A 12,515-nucleotide genomic window follows, 5' to 3' on the forward strand; every position below is an offset into this window, starting at 1 on the left:
ACGTGCTCCTTCTTAGGCTTCTCCACGAAATGGGGGATGCTTCTAAGAGTGTCAGAGTTCACGTCATTCACCCCAAACTTCATATCCTTGGTTGCTCGCTGAAGTTTGTTGTTATAACCCACGACGGAATTGGCGTTAATAACCAAATTACTTGGCATTAACCAACAACCAGGTGACAAAGCGTAATCCAGTCGCACTTTAGACTGCTGCACTGCAAGTTGATATCTCTGCACCGACTTAGAGATCTCATTCTCGATAACAGCGCTTTCGAAGAGGACAAGGAATACTTGTTGCGTTTCCTGTGACGCACCGGAGGCATCTACGATGGGGCTGCGAGTGCTAACCTGGGCCCCTAGAATGCCGTAAACAAAGGCTTCGATGCTTCGATTAATCCTTGCTAGGTTTTTCAGTCCAATGCCCTTTGCGGCAAAGAAAGGCGCCCAAGGATACTTTTCTTTGCTTTCTATGTAGTAAATTAAATTACCCTTCGTTCCGCTGCCTCCTAAGTCCGAGAATTCGTAAGAGCTAGGATACCCCATGCCCGGCGTTTCTATGCTGGCACCAACATACGAAGCATAGGTGTAAGTCTCTCCTAAACCATGGGCGGTACCCTCTTTGTTACGAAAATCGGGGTTGGTAAGCTTAAACTCATTCCTTAATCGCTCCCATGCGACTTTGTCATATTTGTTATCCTTCGGGTTAAAGATAGTGTCACTAGGAAGCGGCGCTCCTAACTCAAACAATATCCTACGAATAGTAAAAGCAACATGAAATCGCAGGAAAGGAATATGGAACATATCCGCGGCTATACCGCATCCTTTAGTAGCAGCCCAGACGGCAAAGTTTAACTGCTGCGGCCAATACCGCATGTTGGGACCTGATAACCATTCTCTGGATTCTTTCCCTGAGGTATGTTTCATGGCAGTTTCTCTAAAGATGTCTCTGACCTTTGTCTTGAAAGTCGTAGGACCCACGGGGATTTCTAAGGAGGTAACCATCTTAGCAAAGTCATTCGCTCCACCTTTGTTGTCGTAAAATGGGTAATTCTGGGTTGCCGGCAATAGATTTTCTGGAAAATTAGGTTGCCTTTCTTTATGCTCGGGTTTTGGTTGTAAAATCTTAGGATGCTTTGGCTCCAAGTCCGCATTGCTGTACATCCTAGAGCCGTTATAGTAAATACCATCGGGCCTTCTTTCGAACTTACTAGGGTCTGCATGCGGAAACATCTTCCTAAATGCTCTCCAATTCCAGTAATCCCGGTTGTCGTGATGTGGCTGCTCCTGTATATCATTCCCAAAAGCGTCGTACATTAGTATATATAATGGATGTTATACCATCAGCACCTAAGTTGTACCCAGATGTTCCCTATACTACACCTAACGAACTAAACGCTGAAAACTTTCGTTTGAATAAAGCGAACTTAATCTTGGCTTACTTGGAAGGGCAGGCAAAACACTACGAAAAAGTCCGAAAAAAGTACGTCAGAGCCCGGAGTACGCTACATAAGGTTGCGATAACTTCAGGATCCATATCCGTTGTGTTAACGGGCTCCGGCGTCGCTACTTCGCTTACCGGACCGGGAATAATCGTTGGAGTTCCTTTGGCCGGCGTTGGGGCAGCCTGTGGTATTATTTTGGCTGTTGCTACGGGTATTATGAAACAGTTGTCAAGCAAGATATCCAAGCATGACACGACAATAGCTCTGTCAAGGGCTAAAGTAAATACAATTACCGATCTTGTCTCAAAGGCTCTGCGTGACAGAAAGATAGACGACGTAGAATTCTCGCTTATTCTGACCGAAGAGGAAAAGTATGAGAAATTAAAGACGGACATAAGGAATAAAAAAACAGTCGTAAAAGATCTTTCCGAGGAATCTCGCAAAAAGATCTACCAGGAAGCGAAAGAAGAGCTTCAAAGAAAGCTTGCTCAGTAAATATTTACTTTGAAAAGAGCGTGACAGGATTTCGTTTACATATCGAACGACAGTCTGGAAATTACGCGTAATCTTATGCCATAAGATTTATGCTAATTCCACTATCTTCTTGGAATCCATCTCAAGAGGGGGTGGTTGGGGTCTATTTTGTAAAATATTTCGTAAATTACGTCAGGATAATAAGGAATATCCTTATCCAGCCGACAAAACATCCACTCGGCTCTGCTCATATCAGAAACTTCGGGAATAGAGTTACCGGTAATTTCAGACAAAAGATAGGGAATAGCTTTGTAATATTTCCCTAGTTTTAATTTTTTCAGCGTTTTCCGTAGACTTTGCGGGGTTGGCTCTTCTAAATGGTCTATGATTTTCTTCTTTACTTCGTCGCTTAAATATACCGGATGTAAACCTTGGATATGACTCATCCAGTCCCTGAAGTATTTTATTCTCTTATATGGCGTTTTCTTACGACCTCCATTGGCGTAATACTGCTCTCTGGTAGCATTTGGTACGGCATTACGAATATTCTTACCACATTCGTAACACTGTGCTGACGTGTCGTCTTCTATTTGCATTTTCTTACCACAACACCAGAAACCCTTGGGCTTAGGTACGATAACTTTAGGTCTTAGACAAATTATGCAAAAGTCGTTAACGAACTTCTTACATTCTTCGCACTCCATATATAGACTAACATATTTAAGTGCGCTGTTGCCCTCAACCACACTTGGAGTGGGGGTCGTCCGTAGGTGGATTTTTGACGCGGGTCGTACCCCGTGTTGAGATTGCGCTGGAACCCCCATTCCCTATACTACTGGCCCAAAGACCATGATAGAGTGTCTTTGTGCTCCAATATCTGTCAAAAGTACTAGCTTTGACAAGACCAAAATAGATGAGGACAGCTATTAGCTTCCTGATTTCTTCTGGATTTGTATCCAGCCAGCTACCATCTGGCCTAGTGTAAGACTGTTGTACTCCAGTAGCTGCTATCTTTAGATATGCATAGCTGTTAGTATGCATACATATATCATTTGTCATATCAGTTGTAAAAAACAGCTGGAAAAATTCAATGGCTGTGGTTAAAGTGTTTCTCAGATATGGCTGGTCTGAGTGTAAGCCAGGTGGCCGTCTAGGTGCAAAGGGTGGTAATATATTGCTAGTATCTGGGTGGTTATAGCTTTTTTCCCCTTGTTGAGCAGCATTCTGAACTCCAACAGCACCTCTCCCGACATTTCTTTGACCACGAGCCCTGCCAACACCAACTCTTCTACCAGCACCACGGGGCCTGCCAACACCAACTCCTCTACCAACAGCACTAGCTCTTCCAACAGCACCGGCTCGTCTAACAACACCAGCTAGTCTAACAGCACCGGCTCGTCCAACAGCACCGGCTCGTCCAACAGCACCAGCTCTAACAGGTCTACAAGAATGCACAGCAGAAAGGGGAACATTGAAGTCTGGATCACTTTCCTCACCTGATGAGGGATCTGAGTCTGGTGGTGGTGAATCGGTCTCCTGTTGTTCCTCCTCATGATCATTACTGTTGAAAATTCAATAGTAAAGTATTAGTTCAACTTATTTTCAATAAAATAAGCCATTTGACTTTATATTTTATGGTCTAATAGACTTCTTAGAAAAGATGATAAATAGAAAAATCAATAAAGAAAAGGAAAATAACACCAGATTATGAAAAGTAAAAGATTTGCATCGATCAAGTTCTTCAAAAGCATTTGGTAAATAAAACAAAATATGTTAAAATTTCTAATCTTTTCTTAAGAAATTCAATCAAAATTAAAAGCTGAAAAGTCAAAAAGAGATTCTAGATGAGATTTGGCATACAATGTATAAAACGAGCAGAGTATAAGCCACGATAATATCAAATTTAAAAACAGCATCTAAATTGCCATGGAAACCGATTTGCCAAAGAAGTGCTAACCGCTTCAACGAAAATTTTATTCGTAAAAAAATTAATTCTATGGCAAGAGATTGTCAGAAATTTATGAATAAGTATATGACTGTTGCAAAAACACTGTTCTGGTTGTCTATGTGGTGTTATAAATGTGATTTTTTTTAGGTTTTACATGAATCTAAATGTGATCATTCGTAAACACGCTTCGTGACAGTTTTCACTCACCTCGATTCTTCACTTTCAGCGAGTATTTCTCGGTTCAAATCCGATTCTTCTGAACTAGAAATCCCTCCACAGCTGCTATCATCACTAAGGGCATCATCCATGATAAAAGAAAGCATTTCCTCTCTGTCAATATCAAAATTAAAGGCTCTTGCTTGCTTTGGTTGAGACGCCATTTTTGAGCGTCACGCTCCAACGAAATTTTTCGGAGTCGCCGGTCAAAAACAGAGTCAATAATTACTCGGCGATTCTGAAACGAAGCCAGTGATTGGTTTATTTCTTCCGAAGGCTAGTTATCGATTTTCGTGGCTTTTCGATGAGATCCGACGATTTTATCCGATTATGACGTCATCAGACGAATTCGTCCGATTTTACTGAGCGTGAACGGGAAAGAGTTAAGCAAAGCGAAAGTATTACTGAAAGGCGATGGTACCCTGCGAGCAGAGTCTCCTTTTAACTCCTATACGGGCGAGAGAAGGAAAGGAGACTCTGCAGAAATCGTGTTTTTCTTTTGTAGTGCCGTTATCCAAGAATCTGGATAATGAGATACATAATTTCAGGTTTCATACTGGTTTAAACTGGTTTTGATGCGCGAGTCTGTATTAAAAAATATGGCCGATGACCAAAATTGAGCCCGCATCGTATCCCAAACTGTAATTTCGAAAGCGATCTATATCACGTTTTATCAAAACAAAAATCAATTTCAACCAATTACTCATCAAAGGAAATCGCTAGAAAGTTTTATGGATGCCAAAGACCCGTTTGTTTCGCTGCCGACAGGTCATGCAAAGTCGCTTATTTTCCAGCTTGTAACTCCGATGATCAAACATCTTCAAGAAATCGATCCAAACACTAGTCGATACCCTAAAAATCCTCTTTTGGTGGCAATAACTCCGCTCCAGGCACTGATGAGCGACCAAATTTCCGCTTGTGAAAAAATTGTGCTTCAAACTGCTAAGCTTGATTAAGCAGTGAAAGAAGAACACGAGATCATCTTTCACTGAGGTCATGACTCTAAAAACATGTTTTAAGCGGTAATCGTGTTCGGACAGGAACCGGAAACCATTTATAAAACGAGTGAGCTTGTGAACGAGTTAGTTTCTTAGCAACCGCTGCGCATGCTCAAATAAAATTGTACACGATTTCTGCAGAGTCTCCTTTCCTTCTCTCGCCCGTAGAGGAGTTAAAAGGAGACTCTGCTCGCAGGGTAAGGCGATGGCTTCCTTCAGGTTTCAGTACTTTTTCATCTTCTTGCATTTAACCTTATTCGAAATCGTTCAACCAGGTAAAGAATGTCTTTAATTTTCAATATTTTTTTGTCCAAATGATCTGAAAAACGAATAGTTTTAGTTGACAGACTGATACGTCATAAACGATCGAGTGCTAAGAAACTTCAGTTAACCGTGCGTGAAAAAAGCGCGTTTTATTTCCACAGAATTCTGTTCACATGATCGCAAATGATCGCAAAAGATCGCACCCGATCGCAGGAATAGAACCCGATTCTATTCCTACGATCGTCTGCGATCGCGATCGCATAAGATCGCAGAGTTGTTCACATATTAACACACTCGATCACCAGCGATGGGACTGATTTTTTCTACAGATATATACCACAGGTGGCCCAAGCTTGGTTTCTGTGGTGTCCTGTCATAAGGAAATGTATGGGGAATCATCAAAAATTAAGAGAAGTTCTCTTATTTCTTACTGGTGGGGAAAAAAATCCTTAAAACGGGCTAAATTCAAAAAATAACCACGCAGAGCGAAAGAAGTGCTATTTCGCAATGATAGGGTAAAATTTCGAGGCTTTATTTCACATTTTGATGATTTTATTGAAATTTTTGATGATTCCCCATACATTTCCTTATAACAGGACACCACAGAAACCAAGCTTGGGCTACCTGTGGATATACTTAATGTAATACATTCATCACTGCAGACAGCAGCTCAATGTTACCATATAATAGCAAACATATATCTATGCCTTATTATTTTCTTCTTTTTTTAAAGTATACTCAATCAAGGGTCCAAAAGATATCAACGGTTGTATTGGAGAAGATGCCTTGTTTATGTGGAATACGAAGGGTCAAAAAGAAATCTTTTCTGCCAGATGGGGAATACGAAAGGGAAACATCCCCGATCCTCAGTTTATCAGCGTTAATTCATATGATGGAAGGGTGCACATAAACAAAGATATTGGCGACACGTTGAAAAGAAGAGTAGAATTTCTTGGAAACTTGACAATAGGTCGTGCTTGGTTCGTGTTGAAGAACCTTACTATCAATGACACTAATGAATACATTGCAAGCATCAGTGACGATGAATCTGGAGACCTACCATATTATGTGCGCCTAATGGTTACAAAGAAGGGAAAAGGTAAGCCATGCACTTTTATGGGAGTAATATAACTCATCTCATTTCATGTTATGCACTAGTCAGTTGTTTCCACCACCCCCCCTCCCCCGCGGTATGTGGGGATTTTGTCGGGCAATATAGGGAGAATTACCGTAGCTTTGAGCAAATTCCGTTCTCTACCCCCCGGGGGATTTTTTGGAAATACCAATCGCCTTCCCCGTACCTCACGTGGAAATTGAAGTTGGGAGTCTGGAACCGAGTTTCTGCTTTCAAGATGGCGGACATGGATGACCACCACGAAGTCCACGAGGTAATGATATATTTGCATGTTTTTTGTTATTTAAATGTACTTTTCTTCATACTGATTGGATATTTCGTATTAGATTCTTAACTTCCAATTAAATGCGCTGTTTTTTATTGATTTTTCCAGAATCTGCTAAGACTTTGGAAAAACTTTTTCGCCAAATGTGCCGTACAAGAGGCTGAAGATTATGCAGAAAAGTTCGCTCGTGAAAGGTCTGTATGAAAGCTTATTTTAACCCAATATTCATTGTATTTTATAAGAATTAAACTTTCTTTTATAATAATATTCAATAATGTGTCGTATGATATATTTCTTTTAGAATGCAAAAAGAGATGGTTCGTGATTTGAACAGAGAAATTCTCAAAGAAATCGGTATTTCTACAGTAGGCGACTCAGTTGCGAATTTAAAGTATGCAAAAGAGGTATGTACACATAGAATATAATTTAAGAGCGTAAAGACAGAAAATTTTCTATTTATTGTCTCATTATGGTTCCAGTCAAATTTGGAAATATTATCAATTATTTATTTATTGTTAATAGATATATCAATATTATAGCAACAACAAATAATAATGATGATAATTCATGAACATAAGCTTAATAAACATTCTTTCCCAAACTTCAGATATCTTCATCTGTTGACTTTGCTGAAGAAAGTAAAAAGGTATGATTGCAAAGGCAAAAAATATCAAGGTGATAATTAATTTTTGGGACAAGTTTTGTTGTAATCATGCTACCACATGTACAGTATAGCACCATCATAGCCACATGGATGTGATATCATATAATTTTGCATTGCTAAACACTTTTTAAAATCATGAAATATTTATTTTTGAAAAGGTAGAAAACATAAACTCTTCAGTCAAAAGCATTTCTCTGTCAAAAACCAAGCAAGCAACTCTAGTTGTTGGGAAGTGTGGTGTTTTAAAAGTTGGACCTGAACTTGAAGTAAGTTCCCAGTCTAGAAATATAAATGTATCTGTTGTTGTTGTTGTTGTTGCTGCTGTGGTGCTTATTTTGTTTTCCTTTTTTTGTTTTTTACAAATCCAGTCACTGCAAACTGCCACCTCAAAAAAAAACAGTGATGCAGCATGAATGGATCAAACTGAAAGCATCTGATGACTCTTTATGAAAAATATATCTTGGATAGCTAGATTACTTTGTTAATTCCCATTAATTTTTGTTCCAGGTATAGATATTGAAGATCTCTCACAGAAAGTACTGTTGCCAGTGGAGGAAGTAAAATGGCACCTTGACCACTATGGGAATATCATAGAAAAGCGTAAGGCAAAGACTGCAGCAAAGAAATCAAGTCAAATGAATGACTGCTTAGGTATTTTTTACCATAGTTTGCAAGTCATAGTTAAAAAGCATGTTTTTTTAGCATTTCTTGATATTATTTTTGTAATTTTTAGATAACAATATTGGTATGAGCTGTATTGTATGTAAAGGTATGGCATCTGTATGTTGTTCAGCTGACCCTGAACAATGTACAGATGCTTATTGCCTAGGATGTCTTGATTTGAAATACACCGCACCCATGGAATGGGTTTGTCCAATGTGCCAAGGTAAGCTAAAACTGTTAATTAATTTGGTAAAGCTATCACTAGATCTTAGAATATACTTAAATGCCTTGAATTAATCTATTATTAAATTCAGAGGATGCAGATGTATACTGTGTATGCTCTCAAGGAGAATATGGCCTTATGGTTGGATGCGATGGTCCTAAGTGTGTGGCACAATGGTTCCATCTTCAGTGTGTTGGATTGACAGAGGAACCCAAGACAGAGCAATGGTTTTGTCCATTGTGCTCTCAAGTCTAATGTTTGATGAAATTAAAGTTGATATTCCAAACTAATGTCAAGTTCTTTTATTTTCTCTCTCTCCCTCTTTTCTCAACTTCTGAAAGAATGAGTGATAGCAAATCAATAACCATAAGTAATCATTATCGTGACCTCTGAGGGTAGGGGATTTGCATTTTATTTCTGCCCTGGTTGCTGGAGGATTTGTCTTAGATTGCCATGCATCATTTGCTAATTCCCCCACCATGTCCCGGGGGTGGGGGGGGGGGGGGGGGTAGTGGAAACAACTGACTAGTGCATTATAAACGTCTGAGTTCTAAACATTTATCCACAGACAAAGGAGGATGGTTCACTAGCATGCTTTGCGCGCCGTACTCATTATACATCTGTCTTTAGCGTTTGGTTGAAAAATTTCCTCTTGACGGCGATTTTCCACGATTATTTCACCAAACAAAAATAGCAGCCGTTTGCTTATTAAATATTTTCTGCATCCATACCGATGAACAATAGAAAGTTTGAAAATTTCTGTGGGACCTAGTTCGGCATTTTTGTAATTTTTGCCATAGGAAAAATCAAAATATGCCGTATCAATGAATGGATAGAAAAAGATAAAAGTTGTTTTGACGAGCGAAGTGTTTGTAGGCTTTGAATTATGTGGGAATAAGTCGAAATTAATTAAACGAAGAAAACTCCAACCAAACAATCTAGATCTCATCTGTACAACAACAACAAGTTTTTTCAAAGAAAGGGACATACCCCTGCGTTAGAATGACCATGGTACCATGGTTTTTCATTGTCAACCATGGTCAACCATGTTTTGACTTTGGTCTAACCATGGTGGCTGACCATGATCAGAAAATAATGATGACCATGGCACACTGTCAACGATGGTCAAAAGACATTTTGCTTGATTTTACCAAAAAAAAGACATTAATTGATATAAATATGGGAAAACATAAGAAACAAAAGCTAAAAATGAGTTTTTAAATATTCTAAATTAATTTAATTTACATTTTTTTTCATGACCATGTTACACAGTCAACCACAGTCAAAGTATAATAATGATGACCATGGCACAGTCAACCATGGTCAAACAACATTTTGTTTGATTTTACCCAAAAAAAGGCATACATTGATTTAAATATAAGAAAATATAAGGAACAAAAGCTAAAATCAATGTTTAAATATTTTAAATATGTTTAATTTGTATTCATTGTCATGACCATGTTACACTGTCAACCATGGTCAAAGTTTATTATAATGATGACGATGGCACACAGTCAACCAAGGTCAAAAGACATTTGGTTTGGTTTTCTTAAAAAAAACTTAAATTGATCAAAAAATGAGAAAATATAATGAATGTTAAATCTAAAAATCAATTCCTAAATATATATATAAAAAATTGGTTTACATTATTGTTATGACCATGCATGTTACACAGTCAACCATGGTCAAAGTGTTAATAATGTTGACCATGGTACACAGTCAACCATGGTCAAAGTGTTAATAATGATGACCATGGTACACAGTTAACCATGGTCAAAGTGTTAATAATGTTGACCATGGTACACAGTCAACCATGGTCAAAGTGTTAAAAATGATGACCATGGCACACAGTTAACCATGGTCAAAGTGTTAATAATGTTGACCATGGCACACAGTCAACCATGGTCAAAGTGTTAAAAATGATGATCATGGCACACAGTCAATATATAAGGAACATTTAAACATAAGAATCAATTTTCATGTTACACTATCAACCATGGTCAAAATATGTTAATGCCCGGATAACCATGGTACACAGTCAACCATGGTCAGCCAGAATATCTGAGTTATCATAACTCTCTACCCATTTGCTAGCAAAAATGTCAACTTTTTCCTTAGAAACTAACAAGAGACTAACACCATATACTTGTAAGTAAGTATGTAAGTGAGGCCTTTTAAAAGTTAACCTTTACAATGTAAAAATTCGTTTTTGAAATCCATATCTTAGATTACCAGTGCATTTCGAATAAACTTCCACACAATACATTATTGAAAATTATGCTTATTTATTTCCTGTTACTGTTACCCACTGCTGCAACTATTTCCAGTGCATTTAAAATATAAACATCTTCAAATCCATCTCTACACATTTGCAAGTCTTTCTTTCCACAAAGCACTCTACTGTGACCGTGAGTGGACTGGTGATTAGCCGGTATGTACGCGGGCTCATAGTCTGTGTTTTGGCGCCTAATGTTGTTATTCACCGGTAACCGTTTCTTGTAGAGAAAAATACCGTATAATCTCTGTTCAAAAGAAGTTTTTATGAGTTTTGGAAGCTGAATTTGCTCAGCAAGAGTTTGATATCATGCAATGGGTTCAATTTTTACTTTCCTGGATTGCAAAATCGGTGGCTGATCATGAGGACATGGATTGAATCACTATCAGGCATGTACATTGAGACTCTTATTTTGCTTTTCACTTTTTATTCAAACCCAATTTATTCTGGAGTTAACTGGCTGGAATCTTGCTCTTCGTGGCTTTAAGCATTTTAATGAGGTTTGTCAATGAAGCTGAATGCCTGGCTGGCTTTTCGAAAGCGTGAAACAACATTTATGTTTCGAAATACGACTTGAATCGTTTACGTTCTTGTTGAGCTCTTTGGTAATTAATATAGCGAACCAGAATGCTAGCAAGTGCACGTAACTCATATACAATTACAGAACATTAATTATTTTATATCTTTCCACATTGATTTTAAGGTTCAAGAAAGATCTGTTACAAGAAGTAATGTACAGAGCCGAGAAAATATTTTTATAGGCTAAAAAACCCATGTACAAGGAATTATAGTGGGGAATCAAAATTCACAACATACTTAGAAAAAGTCTTGCAGAAGCTATTACAAATTGAACTTCTCTCTTTATGACAATTTATTTCTCATTTTTAATTATGAATTTTTTCAAGGTCTTGCAATTATTCATTTATACTTAACAAAACTGTATGGAAAAAGTATTTTTAAGCAAAGTCATTTTATCTGTTTCTTTGATCAATTTTCTTTAAAAGAATTCTAGTTAGCACATTAAAATGCATAAACAGATTGGCTGTATACATAATCAAGTTATTTCATTGAGTGTATTATAATATGACAAAATATAAATAATTCTAAAAATTATTACCATACTGTAGATGTGCATTAAGCATTGAAAAGAAAGTACAGTAAGTTGTCAGGACAAAAGAGCACCAGGCCAACCAAATTTCATGATAGTAACTTTAGTGTAGAAACAAAAATTTTGGCTAATATTTACATGCTGATTGTATTCAAATTATTTTCTGTTGCATTAAAAAAGTGAGTGCAAATATTTGTTTGAAAAGGCAATAATTGTTTTATTTATTTTGTTCCTTCTATTAATGAGTGAATTATACTACTGCTCAGTATGATTTGCACCCTGATATTGTATATTTATGTAGGTTTTTCTTGACCATGCTGTACGGGTGCTGTTTGCAAACGTGGCTGACCATGGTAAACCATGGTATTGATATTGCTTTCAAACATGGTTGACCATGGTCTACCATGGTATTGATTTTGCTTTTAAACATGGTTGACCATGGTATACCATGGTATTGATTTTGCTTTCAAATATGGTTGACCATGGTAAACCATGGTATTGATATTGCTTTCAAACATGGTTGACCATGGTCTACCATGGTATTGATTTTGTTTTTAAACATGGTTGACCATGGTCAAACCATGGTTGTTCTTTTACATAGCAAGACACTAACTGACCATGGTTGACCATGGTTAAACTTGTGCAATTTAACGTTCATGGTTGACCATGGTCAAAACATGGTCAAATCATGGACAAACCATGGTCAACCATGTTTGCTTGACCATGTTCTAACATGTTTTAATCATGTTTGACCATGGTTTGACCATTAATTGAGAATCAATTATTTTTTTAAATGACTATGTGAATTATTTTAACCTATCAAAGGGTTGTCAAATTCTGGTTA

General features: G+C 37.7%; 3 protein-coding genes across 5 annotated transcripts; 2 read left to right on the plus strand and 1 right to left on the minus strand.

Annotated features, from left to right (window-relative positions):
* Positions 1 to 1,895: 1,895 nt before the first annotated feature.
* Positions 1,896 to 4,362, minus strand: LOC148913849 (uncharacterized). Its single transcript, XM_089025867.1, has 2 exons — positions 4,068 to 4,362; positions 1,896 to 3,473 (listed from the first exon to the last, which is right to left on the minus strand). The coding sequence occupies exons 1-2, from the start codon at positions 4,238 to 4,240 to the stop codon at positions 2,651 to 2,653; spliced, it is 996 nt and encodes a 331-aa protein (XP_088881993.1). The 5' UTR covers positions 4,241 to 4,362; the 3' UTR covers positions 1,896 to 2,650.
* Positions 4,363 to 5,276: 914 nt separating this feature from the next.
* LOC148913850 (uncharacterized) lies at positions 5,277 to 11,861 on the plus strand. 3 transcript variants are annotated; one of them, XM_089025922.1, is made up of 3 exons: positions 5,277 to 5,349; positions 6,072 to 6,437; positions 11,267 to 11,861. In XM_089025922.1, the coding sequence occupies exons 1-3, from the start codon at positions 5,280 to 5,282 to the stop codon at positions 11,293 to 11,295; spliced, it is 465 nt and encodes a 154-aa protein (XP_088882048.1). In that variant the 5' UTR covers positions 5,277 to 5,279; the 3' UTR covers positions 11,296 to 11,861. The 3 variants fall into 3 exon arrangements, 1 of the variants encoding a protein (XP_088882048.1); XR_016119026.1 differs by lacking the exons at positions 5,277 to 5,349; positions 6,072 to 6,437 and adding an exon at positions 10,697 to 10,952; XR_016119027.1 differs by lacking the exons at positions 5,277 to 5,349; positions 6,072 to 6,437 and adding an exon at positions 10,697 to 10,956 and having other exon boundaries at positions 11,267 to 11,309.
* Positions 6,447 to 8,272, plus strand: LOC148913851 (uncharacterized). The gene is made up of 7 exons (XM_089025927.1): positions 6,447 to 6,726; positions 6,847 to 6,932; positions 7,040 to 7,142; positions 7,346 to 7,384; positions 7,561 to 7,668; positions 7,910 to 8,053; positions 8,136 to 8,272. Exons 1-6 carry the CDS (start codon positions 6,691 to 6,693, stop codon positions 7,913 to 7,915), a joined length of 378 nt encoding a protein of 125 aa, XP_088882053.1. The 5' UTR covers positions 6,447 to 6,690; the 3' UTR covers positions 7,916 to 8,053; positions 8,136 to 8,272.
* Positions 11,862 to 12,515: the final 654 nt, after the last annotated feature.

This window comes from Actinia tenebrosa, unplaced genomic scaffold, assembly GCF_029948245.1.
Source record: "Actinia tenebrosa isolate PJP-AT-01 unplaced genomic scaffold, QUT_ActTen_1.0 PGA_scaffold0__85_contigs__length_37466705, whole genome shotgun sequence".
Classification (NCBI taxonomy): Eukaryota; Metazoa; Cnidaria; class Anthozoa; order Actiniaria; family Actiniidae; genus Actinia; species Actinia tenebrosa.

Coding starts and splice junctions, on each gene's coding strand:
- LOC148913849 (XM_089025867.1), bottom strand. CDS start 4,240: ATGGCGTCTCAACCAAAGCAAGCAAGAGCCTTTAATTTTGATATTGAC. Junction 3,474..4,067: donor GCTGAAAGTGAAGAATCGAG/GTGAGTGAAAAC, acceptor AATTTTCAACAG/TAATGATCATGAGGAGGAAC.
- LOC148913850 (XM_089025922.1), top strand. CDS start 5,280: ATGGCTTCCTTCAGGTTTCAGTACTTTTTCATCTTCTTGCATTTAACC. Junction 5,350..6,071: donor ATTCGAAATCGTTCAACCAG/GTAAAGAATGTC, acceptor CTTTTTTTAAAG/TATACTCAATCAAGGGTCCA. Junction 6,438..11,266: donor GGTTACAAAGAAGGGAAAAG/GTAAGCCATGCA, acceptor ATTGATTTTAAG/GTTCAAGAAAGATCTGTTAC.
- LOC148913851 (XM_089025927.1), top strand. CDS start 6,691: ATGGCGGACATGGATGACCACCACGAAGTCCACGAG. Junction 6,727..6,846: donor ACCACCACGAAGTCCACGAG/GTAATGATATAT, acceptor TGATTTTTCCAG/AATCTGCTAAGACTTTGGAA. Junction 7,385..7,560: donor TTGCTGAAGAAAGTAAAAAG/GTATGATTGCAA, acceptor ATTTTTGAAAAG/GTAGAAAACATAAACTCTTC.